The sequence below is a fragment of the Pholcus phalangioides genome, unplaced genomic scaffold (assembly GCF_987345545.1).
Source record: "Pholcus phalangioides strain wild (caught in Gottingen) unplaced genomic scaffold, Ppha-v1.0 ptg000009l_1, whole genome shotgun sequence".
NCBI classification, from domain to species: domain Eukaryota; kingdom Metazoa; phylum Arthropoda; class Arachnida; order Araneae; family Pholcidae; genus Pholcus; species Pholcus phalangioides.
Genome location: NW_028301602.1, coordinates 40,199,309 through 40,214,629, shown reverse-complemented (window position 1 = coordinate 40,214,629; position 15,321 = coordinate 40,199,309). Strand labels below are relative to the sequence as shown.

The window sequence follows — 15,321 nt, the reverse complement described above, 5'->3', positions numbered from 1 at the left end:
AAGGTCATCCTGCTCTCTGAATAGAGACATTTTCAAATGGGAGTTCAATGACTGAAAGATGCATAAGATGAACCTGTTTGAAATCTTGATGATATTTAATCCCTTAAATCGCATTTTATTGCCCATTATCATTACTTCGACAATTTTTTTAAGTAGAAATACTGTTCTTATCGTCATCGTCTTAACAATCAGATCAGTCTTGAGTTACCAAATTCATTCACACCCCAAGACCAGACGACCATGAAATCTAGATATCCCATATAATGAATAAAGATTCCCATCATTTTTACGTTGTTTTTTGATGAAAAAAACACTCCTCCAACCATAGCGATAAGGATAAAACGTATCAGGTATCTTTCATGAAGAACATTATCCACACAAGGGTAATATGAAAATAGATTTTCTCTTCAAGGAGAAAATGAAGGACGCGATGGAAATGAATGCACCCATCATTCCATCTGATTACTTAGTACCTTATTATTGTTGTAAGTGGATGAATCTTTGAAGGAATAGGGAGTTGGGTTTTTCTGCCTCCAGAAGATGCTGTCAATCCGTGTATACTATATGGTTATGGACTAGGGAATAAGAAGTTAGCGATTTGATTCTCGGTTTCGGCAGGAAAATTTGTATTCAGGACAACAAAGAATAGAGAAGATTAAACGAAAAGGTTTGAACAAATTTCCTATTTTTCTTCTTTTCGTGTGCTTATAATACCGTGTTTATTATCAGTGTGCCAATAAGTGCAGGTGTTAATAATTCAAGCTTCCCTGTTCTGAGCGGTGCGAGGTGCGGGCATCGTGCTGGAATCTTGTTGTAAGGATCCGAGTTCGTTGTCGGCACAGTGGTAAACTGTACAAAACACCCAATTTGAATAAGTCTCTCCACAGAGAGCAAGCAGATCTTAACATATTATACTCGACGTTTGTTATAACGATCCAGTTCGTTAGTATGAAAATGGGCGTTATATCGGATAGCCGTTATATTGAAAAGAAAACAGTACAGTCGCTATATGAAAACATTTGGGACTTATCTTACCAGTCTGTCGGATTGGTCGCTATAATGTGCGCAGTTTGCGCTTATATAACATGTAAAATTCAAGCTCTTATCATCTTCATTTAAAAATATGGAAAGCAGGTGGCAGCACCAGCAACAACACGAAACCAGCACAACTCTGCCGCCGTAAATATATTGGGGCCACGCATATGAACTCCTCCCACACAACACATTCATGTACCGATTCGTAAAAGAATCCGCAAAAGAATGTGTACGAGGTGTATGTTACGGTTGTGAGTGGTAGAAGCGATAAATCGATTATGGAAAAAAAAAGTGCGGCAGGTCTGAAAAAAACCATAATTTGTGGAGTTTCTGAAAGACCTCACTCAAACTGAGCGCAAGATTTTGAAACAAGAAAAAGTCCTATAAGGTGACACCAATTTCATCGAAATGTCTGGATTTAATGGCGAGCTGAAGGCGCTGAAAGATTGGCGAAGTTCAAAATCGAATTGTCACCAAAATTTTTAATTGCTGATTCCGTAAACACCCTTCTAGCTACAATCGGTCAAATTTGCCAAAAACTTACCCTTTCCACCAGCTTTCGAAAGAGTCTAGAATAAACCATATTGGTCATCTAGTTCCGGAGAAATTTAGTCGTTTGTTAGCAATACATCATTGAAATCTGCGTTCGTCGAAGTAATTTTAGTAGGTTTCGGCGACAATTCGACTTTTCACTTCACCGATCTCTCAGCGCTTGTAGCTCGCCATTAAATACGGATATCCTGTAGATAGAGGTAGTGTGTCACTTTATAGAATTTTTTGTGCAAAATGAAATTGTCGCCAAAAAACCTGTAACCGCCAATTCCAAATTTTCATTGAATATCTACTTCGACAAACGCTGATTTCAGTAACACAATTGAATAATCGACGTTAGATTTATCCAAAATTCCAAACGAACACGGCTATACGCGTTTCGGAACTATATGAAGTTCCTTCATCAGTAACAGAAACAAAGAAGAAAATATTGAAAACTCCCGCTATAAGGAGTTTTTCAATATCTTCTTTCTTCTTTGGAATTTTGGGTAAATTTAACGTCGATTATTCAATTGTATTAACAAAACCCAAAAAAGGTAATTCATTTCTGCTGATTTCAGTGATGCATTGCAAACACAAAAGACTATATTTCTCCTGAACCAGAGAACCGATATGGTTTATTGCAAGCCAGTTTACCAGTTTCCCTTGTTAATGTATTGGTAGCAGCAATATCGCAGATCTAGCCCGCAGACAGAAAAGGTTGTGCACCACTGTTCCAAGGAAAGAAATGCTGTTCGTTGCTTCTGTAATGTAAGTGTGTCCAGTGCATTCGTCCTTCTTGCTAGGGAACGATGGTGCGATTTCCTGCACAGGCGCAATTAAATTTTATTTCCTGAATTAATTTTTACGTAAAGTCAGTTTTCAAAAACTTTGAATGTGGAAAGGTTTACTTTGGTTGCCGTGGTTTACAAACAATGAGTTTTACACGTGTTTATCCTTCTACAATGGTTTGTCTAATGCACTCAGTATATGGAGAAAACCCGGGCAGCACCGGTTATTTTGCTAGTAAATTCATAAAAGTCATCGATATTAATACTCATATTTCTTCCGCCTCTATGACGGAGACGGAATCAAAAATTAGTTAAACTGATTTTACAACCAACATGATTTTGTAGGGGGAAAAAAAAACCATACAAAGTTTGCAAACAACTGTTTTATTTTTCCCTAAACATAGTCGACAAGGAAGTTGAAGAAGGGATGCAAATCGTGTGTACAAGTGGTGCATAGCGAAATTATTATCACTTATTATTATCACTTTTTTTATTCGTATTGCATTACTATTAATACAGGGTGGTCCATGCAACCCGTTATAAAAAAAATTAATTTCTCGAATTCTACTGTTTCTAAATGTAGTTTTTTCATAGACAGCAGCACTATACTGTTCAAGATGGAAAGCCCTTGTTTTTAATTTTCCATGTGCACTGATACTCTCGGTGGCTCTTTTTTGTTGTTGTATGATGTAAATGGTTTCTTGCCAGAAGCAAAGAATTTTTATGATTGAACAATATTTTTCAACTCGTTCGTTATTGAGGCGTTTAAAAGCCGTTTGAAGCCGTTATTGAAGCGTTGAAAAGTGAATTAAAAAATGTTTCTGTGCTCAATACGACAACATTCTTCCGATTGGTGTTCATTTTCGAGAAACTAGAAATGCTGAAGACCGCAGACGAAGTGGACGTCCATCTCTATTGAGCCAGTATGGGCTGCGTCAACTAAAGGAAAGAAACTAAAAAAAACTGAATTGTAGAACTGAACTGAATTCACGCCGTAGGAAAGTGTGGGTCCATTTTCTTTTAAGAAACAGTGGATGGGGACCTGTATAGGGAGAGATATGATCTTGTAATTCATCGCACTGTTGGATGAAAATTAACGTTTTTGCTTTTTGCAACAGAATTGAGCAACTTGTCATACGCCAAATGAGACAATGGATCACTGCACGCATTCGATGATTCCATTATTGCCTTGTCATTTCTGCATCCGGTCATACATTCTTATGTGGTTCTGTTTTGTTGTTTCTGTGTTTGTTTTCTCTCTCCCCCTAAAAGTTTGTACGTCGAGTTTTGAATTACCCTGTATATCGTCATTAGGTAAAACGTTAAAGGAAATAATTTTGAATTCAGACAACATAGAGGAAAGATGGTCTGATAGAAAAAAATGAAACTTATAATTCGTTGTTTTTCTGCATTGCACAGCGATTCCTTGATTGAGTACGAAAAAAGGCTTCTTTTTTTTTAATTTAAATTTTCTATTGTATGTTTCTAGCGGGGGGGGGGGGGAGGGAGAGCTTGTTTTTGTGCGAGTTGGAAGTTTAAACTCTCACACATAGAGATATTGGGAATATATAAATATTTTCTAAAATGAATATTGATGCCTAGAAATATTGTTTTTATTGTTTTCCTCCCCCGATCGCGAACTTACGAATTCATTCGAGGACTTCTGTGACTGAGACAACATTGAAAAATAAGTAAGCCATTCAGTGTTATTGATTAATATTTGCAAAAAATACTTCAACTAAAATTTAATTAGCAATGTATTAACCCTTGAATGCTCGATTTTTTTTTTCGAGCTCATAATATTTTTTTTTTCATAGTTAATGACAAGTATTGAAAGCGGGAAAGATCATTTAAAAGAAAATCTATTTTGAATTATACTGCTAAAATACAGGGTTGAGAATGCTCCAAGTCACAAAAATCACACATAAAATAAATGTATTGAAGTAATACTGCTTTCATGAAAAACTATAAGTAAGTTTACTCCTGTAAGTACTATAATGCGGCTTTTATCCCATCAACCGTCCATCGTAGAGGTATGATTCCACTTTGAAAAATGCTCAAAAGTCGTTCAAAAATTATCTTGTACCAGTTTTGAGCTTGAAAATAAAGGGGTCACAATATTAAAAAAAAAAAAATCTGCATTTTTATACGGTCCCACATGTCCTTTAACTTCTAATTATAACGTTGTTGCCCTGTCTCTTCTGAGGGCAACAAAAAATTCCAAGTTTTGAGGGCAATATTAGCTGAGATATTCGGATTCAAAAATCGGAGCCAAGTTGGGAAAGGACAGTATGAATGAGGGAAAGGGGAGTGTTGTCCGTTAGTTTTTGCCGTTCTTCCATAACTTTCTTTCGCTTTCGAAATTCGAATATATCTGTGAATATTGCACTTAGAAACATTATTTTTTTTTTTGTTATCAGGAGAGACAGGGCAACAACTTTATAATTCGACGTTAGAGGACAGGGGAACGTACAAACATTTAGATTTTTCATTTTGTTACACACTGTATTTTCACTCTCAAAACTGGTACAGGGTAATCTTTGAAAGCCTGGTGAGCATTTTTTGAATGGAATCATACCCCTACGACGGACGGTTGATGAGATGTATATTGTATGTGTTGTAAATATTTTGCAACTACAACCTTTTGGTACATTTCACTTGAATATAATATATGCAGGTGAAATGTGCCAAAAGGTTGTAGTTGCAAAATATTTATATTATATGTTACTGTCCATATGTTACATATATTATATGTCACTGCCAAACTCCGCAGTTGTCCACTTCGCGAGCTGTCCAGCCTAGTTGATTCGGCCAATGTTCTAAATTCGGGCTTTGGCAGTCCCCTATATGTCGATCCCTATACATCCTTATATATGGGTCACTAAGATATCGATATTCAGGTTCCTTTGATCGTTAGGGTTGCCATAGCTAACCATAATCATTATGATTAGCTATGGCTAATTATAAATGGCCGTAATTATCACAAAAAAATACGCCAACTTGGCAAGGATGTATAGGGATGAATATATCGTGCCCAGTTCCGAAAAAAAAACATCGTAAGAATAAAATAACGATTTTTCGCAAACACCGATTCATGAATTTTTAGCGTCTACAATTTATGGGACACACTGTGCATTTTATTTTCGATGAAACAAATTTCAGTCCTTATGCGTATCAGTGATTTTTACGTCTTTTTTTATCAGGTAAGAGTAAATTTTATCATTAAGAGAGTGACCTTAATTTCTTATCTTTAATGAAGATTTCCGAATAAGTTGATTCTCCTCGTTTCTGGTTCAAAACTTCAAAAATGATTCATTTTCAATTCACGCAATTGGAATCTTCAATTATTATTATTTTCAATATCAGACTAAATTCTGTCTCGCAAAAGGTTGAGAAGCAGTAATGATGTCCGTTGAAGAGAAAGACTGCAATGGTTCGAATTCCACCAAGTCGATGCCTCCACCATCTTGGAAAGAAATGGACTTTCAAATAATCACTGAAAAAGCTAGAATTGAATTGGGGGAGACTCCCGAGAAAGTGCTGCATGGTCTGGCATTCCTCAGAGGATACATAAAAAGTGTGTGTGTTAAATATCATCCTTTTATATTACATTCTCTGTTATATGTGTTAATACCTCGTGGATTGTATTTTTATGAAATTAGCATTATGTGTGTATATGTTACTGCCGATGTCTGAAGTGTTGCCACTTCGCAAACTGGCCTGCCCAGTTGACCCAGTCAATGTACAAAATTCGGGCTTTCACCGTCCCCCTATATATCGATCCCTATGATTCGGGGTCACCGAATCATAGTTAAATAAATAAAAATTATGGGAGATTCAGGGCTAAATAAAAACTATGCCGTGATCTGGTCTTTCGAAAGTCGTATAAACGGGGTTCTCTCTAGCCACTGTATTTCTTTTTTTCTTCATTCTCCTCTCTTCGGATACGAAGACTACCCAATGTCCGAATTTGAATGGGTTTTGTGCTACTACACTGGTGTTTATCTAAAATAGAATGTGTTAACCCCGGCATCTGTTGACAACCCGGTAACTTTAGATCCTTTCTACTCCCAGGGTTACATAACACAATCGTTTTCCCTTTAATGAGCATAAAAAAAAAATCAATCAATCAATGGTCATATCCTTCGCCTCGGCCATCCTCCATCTATTCTTTATCTGACTTTTTATGAGAGCGAAAGACCTATTCCAGAGAAGTTGGTCGCTGGAAAACTTATCTTTTCACTTGTTATATCTTGTATTTCTTTCCTTTTTCTTCTTGAAAAAAAATGACCAGTCAGCCTTGAAAATGACGAAATCTTTTTGTGTACGTTTTTTCTTCACCTCCCTTCATATTGGTAAAGTTTGAAGTTGAAGCTGCTTCAAAGAAAACGAGAAAAGGGCTTTGTCCCACCAGTGGTAATTTTTGATCTTCACTGGTGGGGCAAATAGAAAGGCTAGTGCAGCAAACTAGTTAACATGTAAAAAAAGGCTTGAGGTAACAACATATTCCTTGGAAAGTAGAGGACAAAAGGGAACTTAAAGAAATGAAATTCTGTCTTTTTTAGTACATATATGCGTTTCTAACAAAAAGATTTGACTCATCTGAAATGGGCATATCATTTGGGAACTTTTCTAATGGAAAGTATGTTCCTATAACCAACGGTCGAGAGGGAAAGGTCCTTGGTATGGACTTCCGATGGACCTCCTTAAGAGTTAGGGGTGTTGCGACATATGCGGTCGCACTGGACCCGCTTTTCGGGGAGGATAATGGTAATTCCTTTCATAAATGAATTTTGGACAATTCTGGGATCATTTTCTTCAATAAAATCTGCATTTTTATCAATTCTGGAATTGTTTCTTCTATAAATTCTAAACTTTCATCGTTTTCGGAATTATGAATTTTCATCAATTCTAGAATTATTTCTTCCAATTATTCTCAGAATTTTCATTTGTTCTCAGACAATTTCTTTATACAGATCATAACTTTATGTGGTTTTGGAACTATTTCTTTCATCAGTTCAGAATTTTCTTCAGTTCGAAATTTTCTTTAATTTTTTTGTTTTGTTAATTTGCATTTAATCGTGTCTATATTTTTCAGCATTGCTGTGTATTTTGTAATAATTTGTTCCTTTCTGAATGCTGATTCCCATCTCAACAGAATATATAACATCGAGGCTAAGGGACCTCGAAATTATTATGACGCCTCTGGCTCAGCTATTATCTTTGCACCGAGTCCCACGTCAGGTAAGGGCGGCCCTGGCACGCTGTAACATATTTGAGAAGTTTGAAAAAAATGGACATTAACTTCGCATGCTTTTCTTTGTAATTAATGTAAATTTTTCAATTAATTAACTTTTCGATTAATATACGTTAATTAACTTGATTTAATTAAAATAATTAGTTATGATTTTAGGGAAACTAATGTACCAAGTGACTAAAAAAATTAAAAACAAAAACAATTTTTTCCTTTTTTTTAATTATTTTTCTTCATGGTTATGGAGGGGAGACATTCCACTTCGAAAATCGGGATAAAATTTCCAAAAATTTCATTTTTGAAAAGTCATAAACAATTAAATTTATTTGTAAACAAATTTAAAAAATACTGTGTCACTCATTAGACCAGGCATCTTCAACCCGTTACTCGCGAGCACCACTGTGCTCCCTGAATCACGTAGAGTGCTCGATGCTCATGACTGATTTCGTACTCGCGAGCACTTGATCAACGTCTCAAGTGAACACCTTGCACAAACTGCATTGAAGGATTGAAATCATCCTGATTTCAACGCTTTAGTATGTCAAACTTGCCCCGATGGTGCTCTTATTTTAATGATAAAGGCAGTGCTCGTGACTAGAAAAAGGCTGAAGACCTCGCACATTACACCTTTTTTAATTTTCCAAAGATCTTCATTTAATACATAATTTGCGTGGAAATGAAAACAAAAAGTGTTGTGCAATCGCAACGTAAGGGAAAAATGGATGCCCAATATGTGTTTGTATATAACAAATACATTATTTAAAGCTGTAAGAATCATTTTTATGCATGTTTTTTTTTCTTTAAACAAAAATTACTAATATTGTCGGGAAGATTTATTTTGTTCAAAACATCTTCAGAGATGATTGATTTTTCTGATTAATGTCTCTTCGCACATAAATGCCTTAAATAGGAATCCTTATAATCATGGATATTTTTCATCAATTAGCCATGCCAATGAAGTTTGCAGGGTATTTGGAATAAACAGTCCTTGCTTCTTATAACGACACCCATCGTCCCACGGAAAATGAGCGTTACATCGGAAAGTCACAAAATCGAATGAAAAAACATAGGTCAGTCGTTATATGAAAAAATTTGGGACTTTTCCTACTGATGGTTGTAATGTAATGGTCGCTGTAACGTGTAGTCGTTACAACGAGCGTCGACTGTTTTCTTCTTTTTTTTTAAATTTAATCTAACATCAGATTGAAAATTGTGTATATGACATTGATTTTAAATTGTATTTCTTATATATTTATTGCTAGGAAATAATCTGAAATTCTACGAGAGTGACGATTACCTTTTGAAATTCCTCAGGGTGAAAAAGTTTAGACTTGAAGACAGCTGCAAGCATCTTAAGAGCTTCGTTAGAAGCATGCAAAACGCTTACGATAAGTACGGGCCCATCGACCCTGTAATGACAAAAAGGGTGTTGAATAGAGCCGCTTGCGGTTTCCTACCATACAGGGATTCAGACGGTCGATACACTCTTATATACCGGATGGGTAAGTACACTATAGATGCTGTATATCAGGGGTGTTCAACGCATGGCCAATAGGCCACATTTGGCGCTCGGAGCTTTCAATCGTGGCCCGTTAATCATCTTCAGAAAACGGTTTTGTGTGTGTGTGTTTTGACAACGTTATTTAATTTTGGTACAGCCTTTTGATATATTTCACTTGCATGTATATATACAAGGTGATAACTATCGACCGCCCAATAATTATACAAATACAACGCCACAACAGGCAAAATGCCCAACGAGGTGGCTGGATAATTACCGAGGATGATATCACTCTCCGCTATCCGTACAAAGGTTTTTAACAGTTGGCTGATGCGAAGATACATTTTGGAAAGAGTAAATTCAACTGCCCCTGCGTAAAGTGAGTTCACTTTCCCGGAAAGTGAAGGGACGTGTGTTCGATTCCCCACAGGGGCAGTTGAATTTTCTCTCTTTCCAAAATATATCTTCGCATCAGCCAGCTGTTAAAAACCTTTGTATGGATAGCGGAGAGTGACATCATCCTCGGATAAATTGCACGAGTTGGTGGCGCTCGGACATCGAGGGAACATTCAATTCGGCCGACGTGTCTGAAAAGTTGAAGACCTGTGCAAACAGGTCTGATACAAACTCGAAATCAGTGGTGTTCAATCGATGGTGCGCGGACCGGTTGGAAATTCCTACCGGTCCGCGGAGCATTTCATCCAATTCATGTTGCCACTACATTATTTTAGATTAGATTTAAAATATTACACCGCAGTGCCATATATGTTTTAATTTTTCCTTGTTTCATCCGTCGTTACGAGGATTATTTTTCCCATTCATTTATTTTTCACGTCTTCTTTTATTATTTTTACTATTTAATTTTTTCTTCGTTTTATTTGTTTTTGCTGGTCCATGAATCATTTCACTCATTATTTTCATAAGGGAACTAAATAAAACGTTAATTTATCTATATAAATGTTTTCAAGTATAAGACCATTTGGAAAATTAAAGACATTTTTTTTTTTAGTTCAAATGACCTCACGTCACTTGAAAACTTCTTGTAATTGAAAGTATGTCTCCAATGTCAAATGTTGCCGAGATATCCACTGTGCGAACGATTTGACAGCCTGTATAAGACATCCTAAACAGGTTGATTGTTCTTCAAGCTAATAAAATTTGTCAAACCTCAAATTTGAGAAGCTAATATTAGCAGTATATAAGCAAACTAGATATCTTTATAAAAAATTTATCGTCTATTTATATAATAACTATTTCTTTCAGGTAATAGTGAAGATGTGAACTGGTTAGAAACGATGCGGACTGCGATGTTTGGCCTTTTGCACGTGGTGAACGATCCCAGCAGTCAGACTTGCGGAATAAATCTGATAATTGATGGTCTAAATACCTGCCTTCAGGAACTTGTATACGTGAATTCGTACGGGCTGGCACTCATTAAGCTGCTCGTAATATATTTACATTGTTTATTTATGATATTTTGATGGAATTATTCAGTATTCACTGTTATGTGAATATTATACAGAGTGTCCCATAAATTTGTAAACAGTTTAAAAACTCATTAAAAAATTAAAGCACTCCGTATATTTGAATGCGGCTTGTGGAAAAAATATTCTAACGGAGAGAGAGATTTTTTCGATGTTGAAAACAATAATTAGTTTGAATTTTTTTCGATAAAGTTCACGAAAGAAAATTCTAGAATTAAACTTTTCTTCAACATCTTCTGCGATCGACGCGTTCGTAAAGCTTTTGCCGGTGATTCGTGACTGAGGTAAAACAACTGCATCAATAGCGCTTCATCCACCAATGCCAACATCACAATGAAAACCTTATAAAACCCGCAGTAACAGGAAAATTCAGAAATGAGTTGTTCATCGTAGTAAACCCTGCATTTTATAGAACTCTGATTTCCATATTCCCAGTGGTTTGCTTTCTTACAGATCCCTCTATCAACAAAAATCTGAACAATTTTTTCGCATGAAAAAAAACCCTCCCCCTCCGTGGAAAAAACCTTTTTCGTATTCCGCATTCAAATATACCAATTCCTTCACTTTTTATGAATTTTTAAGCTATTTACGAATTTTTCGGACACCCTGTACATACAAATAGGGTCGTTCGAAAGCACAGTTTGATCTTACTCTCATTTGTACCATATTCTACAAAATTTTAATTCTACGTATTCGTGTTGATCCAATCTTAATGATTTTAGGATGGTGTTCCTTACCGTTTGTCAAGAATAGATGTTGTCAACTCATCGAGGCTATTCCGTTTGTGTCATATTGTAGTGAAACCTTTCATACCTCGCAAGCTTTCGGAACGAGTAAGAATTTTCTGTATTTTATCTGGGTCAGGGGTCTCTGCAACGCACGGCCCTCGGAGCTTTTTGTCATGGCCCGCAGGTCATTTTCAGAAAACGGTTGAAAACATTGAAAAACTATCGGTTGAGTCTGTAAAAGGGCTAATGTGTATGTTTTGTTGTTAGAATTATTGCAGCATGGATGTGGGCCGAAGGAGAGATCAAGATATCTATAGAAAGGGGGTTAGAGTTCCTGAGAGGACAGTTTTTTCTCGAACAAATCAAGGAACAATTCTAGAATAAATGAAAGAAATAATTCAGCAGTTTCAATTTGGCCAGCCGTGCCTGAAAGGTTGAAGACCCCTGATGTAGGCTAAAGATCAAGGTATTATTATTCCACAGTATTTATTCAGTCACGGCTGTAGAATACTAACAAACGTGTACATGCATCTCTTCCAAAAAGATATTTATCGATGGCCTATTCTTATGTTTCAACCATTTTGATGGCATAAGTTATAATTTTCTTGAACAATCGTTCAAGTCAATGGTGCCGACGACCTCCGAAAAATTTTCCTGTAGAAAATTATCGAGACAATCCAACGTATCAGTCAGTATATACCACGGCAAATATCTGGGCCGATCATATTTCGGGAAATAGGGTTCCTTACGAGGCATCGCCAATCGGGAGCATTGCCAAAGACAATCAAAATTACCGATTTTTGTCAATTACAATCAAAAAAAATTTCAGAGGCAAGTAAAATATCCAATTACAGCAAAAAAAAACTGTGAAAAATTTGTAAAGTTGCTAACTATGGCTACAATTGCTGAAAAATCACCTATGACGAAATAAAGGACGACTGTAAGTCGCAATGGATTGAAGTTATTAAAAAAAATCCTATATTTTTACAAATATATGACATGAATATATTTATACACACATATGAAAGTGCAGAGTGTGACATATATATGTATCCATTCAAACATTCGCACTCCACGAAAGCGCCACCACATTTTTGTTACTCTGGTTATATACCAACACATTTATACGATATTTGAAATTTTATTTAGTAAACTTTATGCAGAGAAAAAAAATTATCAAATTCTGCTTAGTTTGTCGTGGTGCTGTCGGCAACCGCGCAAACGATGTGTCGACAGATAGATGAGAATAACAGCACCAACAAATACGCGCTCATGCGAACAGCGCCACCACAAACTTAGCAAAACGTCTTTATTTGCTAATTCTTTTTCCGCCGGGTGAAGTTTACCAAATAAAAATTCAAATATATAATATAAATGTGTTGGTATATATTTAAGGAAACGTAAAAAACCTGAAGAAAAAAGATATTATAAATATTTTTTACAGTTGGTGCTGCACTCAGGTTGCGCAGGTGCTCTGAGGAAGCATTACGATATGAGTTTGATACCCGATGAATTCGGTGGTTCTGGTGGACCGTTCACTAACGACCATTGGGCAGCTGAATTCGACAGTTCTATCGAGAAGATGGCAGAATTGCAACGTCGAATAATCACTGGTCGTCATTGATAAATAATATTACGATTAATCTTGCGTGCGGATCTGATAAAAAAAAATCAATAAAAGTTTTAGCTGTATATTCATAAAATAAATTGTATTTGAAATTACATGCTCTTTCCTGCAAATTTTCTGATTCTTGTGCATGTTTTCTGATCATTTCAGTTTTATCCAGAACACCGATAAATAGTCATTATTCAAAAATCGTTTTTCCATTAATTTACATACATAGTAATCATTATAAAGAAAAAGAAACATATATATACAGTCGAATCCCGTTTTAACGAATACCGTTATAGTTAAAATCTCGTTTTAACGAACACTTTTCTAATCCCCCCTTTTAAGTTTATATAGGAGCAATGCAAAAACCTGAAATTCCTTCATAACGAAATTTCGTTATAACGAAGTGATTTCTCCGGTCTCTCTTGGAGTTCGTTATAACAGGATTCGACTGTATATATACATGTATATGGCCGGAACAAAAATTGTAGTGTGAAAAATCGAGAGATATGGAGATAGAGAATGAAGAAATTGCTAAAAAATAGCTTTTTAAATGACAAATGCGCTAGTGCTACTCACTTTGTTCATTCAAAAAAACATATATGCACAAAAGATAATTATTTTATGAAAAAATATACAAGATGGAATTTATGCAAGAGTGGAATAGAACCTATGCAGTGGGTCGTCATCGGGGAAACAGCATTCATGGTTCGAAAAAGTAGGCGTTCCTGAAGGGTGGCTATGCCTGATTGCACTAAAAATGCCGACCCTTGTTCCCGACGCCTGCTTTCTCAAAAAAAAAAACACGCTGGACCGGGGGAAAAAAAAAGTGGAGAGAAAAATGAGGAAAAAAATATATTGAAGAGATACAACATTTGAAAATATACAGAACTTCAGGTTATATAAGTGAAATGAAGCATGAGAAAAAAAATTATTAAAATATGCAGGTTTTCCCATCAAGGCTGAACACAGAACTGTGTACCTGTACGACCCGTAGTTTTCGTGAAAAATGCGAAAGAAAAGTATGATCTCATACCCGACGCAATTAAAAAAAAACTTTATTGGAAACATGAACACATCGGTATTTGCATATGTTTGCATAGGAAGATATTCAAAATATCCACAGCGCATATCGAGGCATGCGTGAGCGCGCCGTGGAATGTTTTCTCTTCCTTGCACCGGATATGACGTCATACTTTTCTTTCGAATTTTTCTCGAAAACTATGTGTCGTACAGGTAAAGTTTTAAATTCGAAACGGAGAATCTGGCTGTGCAGAGTTTGGGAGGTCTTGATGGGACACCCTGCATATCCAAAATTACAGAAAATTTACAAAAATTACAGAAAATTAAAAAGTCCAAAGAGTAGTTAAAAAATCACCGGGCATACCTTAAGAAGTGGGATACAGTTGTGCTGTTTTGAATATAGTGGAGATGTAGTGAACAAAGAGGTGGATATTACGTTACCGCGCTGGCTAGGCATCTCGTTTCGTCCTTTTCCCGATTCATCCTTAAATAGTCAGTTTCATCCGATTGTTCCGTTTCAACGATAGAGTACGAGTGTCAAATCAAGATAAAACACGCCCCCCCCACCCCCCACCCCGGTTGAACACTGAAAGAAATTCGAATGATTGACGTAACAAGAACTTCATCATAAATAGAGAGCCTAGAAAGACACTTTATACACATATATAATATAACCAATGTGTTTGTGTGTGTGTTAATCTTATGTTTATGACTCTACTAGTTCAGAGCTGTGGTAACGCATGGGCCCGACCGGGCATCTCAAGAGAAGAGAGGGCTCACAAAAATGCGATCTGGTTGAAATTTTTGAGAATTTGCCATGTAAGGATCTCAGAAAAATCGTTTCTTCTGGATTCCCATGATGCTTTTAAGGTATCCGACTACGTTGAAAACATCATTTTGGAAGGATTTCATGGATTTTCATTTTTTTTATAAAAGCCCTATTTGTTGTGATTCCAAAACGTGCCTTGTTTTGTTTATATGATGCTTAGAATCAAAATTACGTTTACTTTAGTGTTGCATTTTTACATACAAGTTATACGCGAATAAAGACTTTAAACATCTTTTACGAAGAATGCTATTTTTGACATTTTACTTGAGTTTGTGACATGATTTGTAAAAATTGATGCATTGCATCCTTACGAAATTTTAATGTGATATTTCGCTATATATTGTTGAGGTTATGAACCAAAATCTAAGGTCTATCACATATATTTTTTTGAATTACAGTGTTTTATAGACAAAATGTAGGATGAAATTTCAAAAAATTCACGCGTACTTAAAACAGATTTTGGTGTAACTTATGAACATATCATGCAATCCTTTAAATTTTAGTTCATAACCTGCAACATTACTAGCTAAATA

The 15,321-nt window shown here is 35.9% G+C and overlaps 1 protein-coding gene across 3 annotated transcripts; it reads left to right on the top strand.

Annotated features, from left to right (window-relative positions):
• Positions 1–586: 586 nt before the first annotated feature.
• Positions 587–14,889, top strand: LOC149083063 (alpha-tocopherol transfer protein-like). Of its 3 annotated transcripts, none has more exons than XM_089236193.1 (6): positions 587–667; positions 5,724–5,934; positions 8,874–9,113; positions 10,376–10,557; positions 11,319–11,429; positions 12,769–13,045. In XM_089236193.1, the coding sequence occupies exons 2-6, from the start codon at positions 5,760–5,762 to the stop codon at positions 12,946–12,948; spliced, it is 888 nt and encodes a 295-aa protein (XP_089092319.1). In that variant the 5' UTR covers positions 587–667; positions 5,724–5,759; the 3' UTR covers positions 12,949–13,045. The 3 variants fall into 3 exon arrangements, with proteins under 3 accessions (XP_089092319.1, XP_089092320.1, XP_089092321.1); XM_089236194.1 differs by lacking the exon at positions 587–667 and adding an exon at positions 3,954–4,048; XM_089236195.1 differs by lacking the exons at positions 587–667; positions 12,769–13,045 and adding exons at positions 3,967–4,048; positions 14,681–14,889.
• Positions 14,890–15,321: the final 432 nt, after the last annotated feature.

Excerpts from the sequence above, each read along its gene's own strand:
- LOC149083063 (XM_089236193.1), top strand. The coding sequence starts at position 5,760 with ATGATGTCCGTTGAAGAGAAAGACTGCAATGGTTCGAATTCCACCAAG. Across the intron at positions 9,114-10,375 it reads CACTCTTATATACCGGATGG|GTAATAGTGAAGATGTGAAC; the intron begins GTAAGTACACTA and ends TATTTCTTTCAG. Across the intron at positions 10,558-11,318 it reads TGGCACTCATTAAGCTGCTC|GATGGTGTTCCTTACCGTTT; the intron begins GTAATATATTTA and ends TAATGATTTTAG.